Source organism: Papaver somniferum, chromosome 6, assembly GCF_003573695.1.
Source record: "Papaver somniferum cultivar HN1 chromosome 6, ASM357369v1, whole genome shotgun sequence".
In the NCBI taxonomy this organism is placed as follows: Eukaryota; Viridiplantae; Streptophyta; class Magnoliopsida; order Ranunculales; family Papaveraceae; genus Papaver; species Papaver somniferum.
The window spans coordinates 138,264,735-138,268,067 of NC_039363.1; the positions used below are offsets into that span (position 1 = coordinate 138,264,735).

The following is a 3,333-nucleotide window of genomic DNA, read 5'->3' on the forward strand; positions in this document are numbered from 1 at the left end:
TTACATAGAATTCTTTTATTTCCATATTGACAATTGGACCAAGAGAACCGAGTTCCAGTCTTAGGTGCTTGTATCAATTCACATTGATTTAGACATTCATTGAACTCTGTCATTGATCTTTTATTTTGGCTTTTCCCACCAATCTTCTCTTCCATTGAAGTTAGAGCATTAAAATCACCTATGAGCAACCATGGTTGTTTCAATTTACTAATGAGTTCCATTTCAGACCATAGATATCTTCTTTGAACCATTCCAACATGAGCATGCACACCAGAAATTAGAGTACCACCAATATCAACTGTAATTATTTGACTAGACATTGAAACAACTGTAGGAATTGGTAAACTTTTATTCCAAAATAACCATATATTTCCTTTTTTATTTGAGACATAATTGTGAATTACCATACTCTGCATACTAGGTAGATTCAACTTATTACAAAAATAAGCTTCACAAAAAACTTTTGGTTCTGAAATCCATACTATTGAAGGACTAAATTGATTAATGAGAGACCATAATTTATTTTGAGACCTTGTTCTTCTAAGGCCTCTGAAGTTCCAAAAAATAACTTTCATTGTTTAGGATAGAGGACTATAGTGCCTCCTTTACCTTGATTTCTTCTAAAAAATTATACTTGCCAGTGACTTTAGTGGTTACCTCTTTTTGAGCATCATTATTAGGAGTTGTGGGAGATATTGGAATTGAATTTGAAGGCCTTTGAACCACTTTTGACCAAGAAGTAGTTGGAACTTTTTCAGCTGAGACAGTACCATTAAGACCATTGATATATTTAACTTCACTTTTGTCTATTACATTATCTTCTACAACTTGAAGGATTTTTGCAGTAGTAATCTCTCCTTCTTATATCCCTGTATCATCTTGTAGTGGACTGAATCTTCCTTGTGATATTGAGATTGTATTGACAGAATTTCCCACTATGTTTTCTACTTGAACTTTCTCAGGAGTTTGACAAATATCAAAAGGTTTTATTACCTGTTGAGCAGATTGAAGAATATCTTTCAACTTCTCTGAAGTAGAACCATTAACCTCCTTTTGCTTTTCTAAACTGGAAGAATTAACTTTCTCACCAGATGTTTCTGATTGATTCTTTGCTCTACATTCAGAATACTGATGACCAACTATTTTGCACTTCCAACAGAATTTAGGTAAATTAGTAAGAACAACTGACTGAGAGAAACATCCATACTTTGTGATAATACATAATTTGTTTGGAATAGTTTTTGCTAAATCAATCTCTACTAAAACCCTTGCATAGTACCCACTTTGGTAGTTCAATGTAGCATCATCAACCTTGACATGATTACCTAGAGCTCTGCTTAATTTGAATAAAATTTCCTCATCCCAATATTCTAAACTTAAACCTGGAAAATGAACCCATATTATAGCTTTGGATGTTCTTTGATTTTCAGGTCTGAAATTAGGAATCAAATTCTAACATTCAAAATTTGATCTGCAAGTTTCCACTTACCATATTTGATGTAATTCTTATCAACTTCATTTTCTAATTTAATTGTAAAAAAACGTTTTCCTAATGGAATTAGCTGACACTTTCCTGATATTTTCCATTGCTTCAACAACATATTTGAAGCATCTACAAACTTAATACGCAATAAGTCAAGTCGACCAATTAAAGAATACTTCCAAGAATCATACCTTGTATTTGCTTGATTATCAATCAAGTTAATTGAAATTTGAGCTTCATAACTTTTTGATAAATCCACCACTGATGAATTTGCCTCAGAATCATCACTTTTACCCTCCAAATTCACGTTCTTACAAGAATCCATCTTACTTAATATGAATCATTGCTAAGAACGCATTAATTTCCAATGATTATGAACGAAAATCGAAGTCAACGAAGAAGATCAGAGAATTTATTTTCTGAGTTGAGAGCACCGGTATACAAACAGTCTCTCTCCTCAACTCACCTCTATTTTCTCTCACCGAAAATCGAATTCAAATCCAAAACATGTTTTTTATGAACAAATAAATATTTTCAAGAAGTTAGCAGTGGTTGAAAATTTTTATACTAGTATTGGTAGAAGGAATATTGGATATTCAAGAGGACTGATTTGTTTGGAAGTTGGAAAGTCTTATTAGGTAAAGGGTTTTTTCCATTTCTTAAAAGAAGTAATCAATCCTAGTACTCTATAGAAATTAAATCTTTTGTCTTCCATTCCATTGGATGTACTAACAACACGACTCTGGAAGGTTTCAGATGGCGTCGAGAAAGAGTTCATAATCATGTGTATATTGAACTTGGGACAAGAAAACTTCAAATACATGATATACAGGATGGGTACCAAAAAATAGAGAATAATTGGAAAACCAGATGTGCTAATTTCTGGTCATAGATTGATAAATTGTGAATGTCCAATCCATACCACTGGTGAATTTCTTATTTGTAATGTTTACAGATCTAAATTTTAGTGTAACTTTATCTTATGCACGGTGGAGGAAATATTTTCACTGCACGAGATTCTTATAAATCCGCGGCTCGATTTCAAAGCGAGAAAATATTTTCATTTAATAAAAGAAGAAATTTATCTTTGGCAACAACCGTAAAAAGGGAATCCATTGTGTGGTCAAGTTATACATATTAGATATTACAAAACGGAGTATGGAATATTGAATTAAACATGTTTAATTATCTCGTCTCACCATATATATCATTTTTTTTAACGAAAAATCTTTAAGCATGAAAACAACGACATATTTAATATGTTTCCACCACCATCATTATCACCATAAATCAACAATATCTTTTGATTTGTTGTTGCCATCATCATCAGAATCATTATTGTCACGATCATCGTTATTATTATTAACAGATCAACATCCTACATCATTTCAACTAACCTAATATATTATGCAAATATTTGTATCTTCATCATCATAACATAACACCATTAACATTTTCTTTCAAGCAAAATAATCAACATATGTAAGCCAAAATATCAAAGAAATGACCTATAACAAACAAAATATTTAAAATACTCTACCTATTTGGACAAAAAATCTTCATCAATTTTCTTCATAATAATTTTCTCCACCTAAAACATTTTTTAATTTTACAGAAAAATATCTTTATGATAATAATTCTCATTCTAAAATTTTTCCTCAATCATAAACATTAAATAACTCAAAAAGAAAAAATATTTTTTCATCGTAAAAGTTTTCTTCCTTTTTCCCGACAAAATAAATTGAAAACATATTTTTTCAAAAACAATTATCTTTTGTAAATCCCCTTCAACTCAACTCTTTGCATCGACTCTGATACCATGTGGGATTCCCGACATGATAGAAAGAGGA

The 3,333-nt window shown here is 31.0% G+C and overlaps 1 protein-coding gene across 1 annotated transcript; it reads right to left on the reverse strand.

Moving 5' to 3' along the window:
- Positions 1 to 861: 861 nt before the first annotated feature.
- Positions 862 to 1,808, reverse strand: LOC113291562. Its single transcript, XM_026541084.1, has 2 exons — positions 1,490 to 1,808; positions 862 to 1,382 (listed from the first exon to the last, which is right to left on the reverse strand). The coding sequence occupies exons 1-2, from the start codon at positions 1,806 to 1,808 to the stop codon at positions 862 to 864; spliced, it is 840 nt and encodes a 279-aa protein (XP_026396869.1).
- Positions 1,809 to 3,333: the final 1,525 nt, after the last annotated feature.

Coding starts and splice junctions, on each gene's coding strand:
- LOC113291562 (XM_026541084.1), bottom strand. CDS start 1,808: ATGGATTCTTGTAAGAACGTGAATTTGGAGGGTAAAAGTGATGATTCT. Junction 1,383..1,489: donor TAAGAATTACATCAAATATG/GTAAGTGGAAAC, acceptor TTCATTTTCCAG/GTTTAAGTTTAGAATATTGG.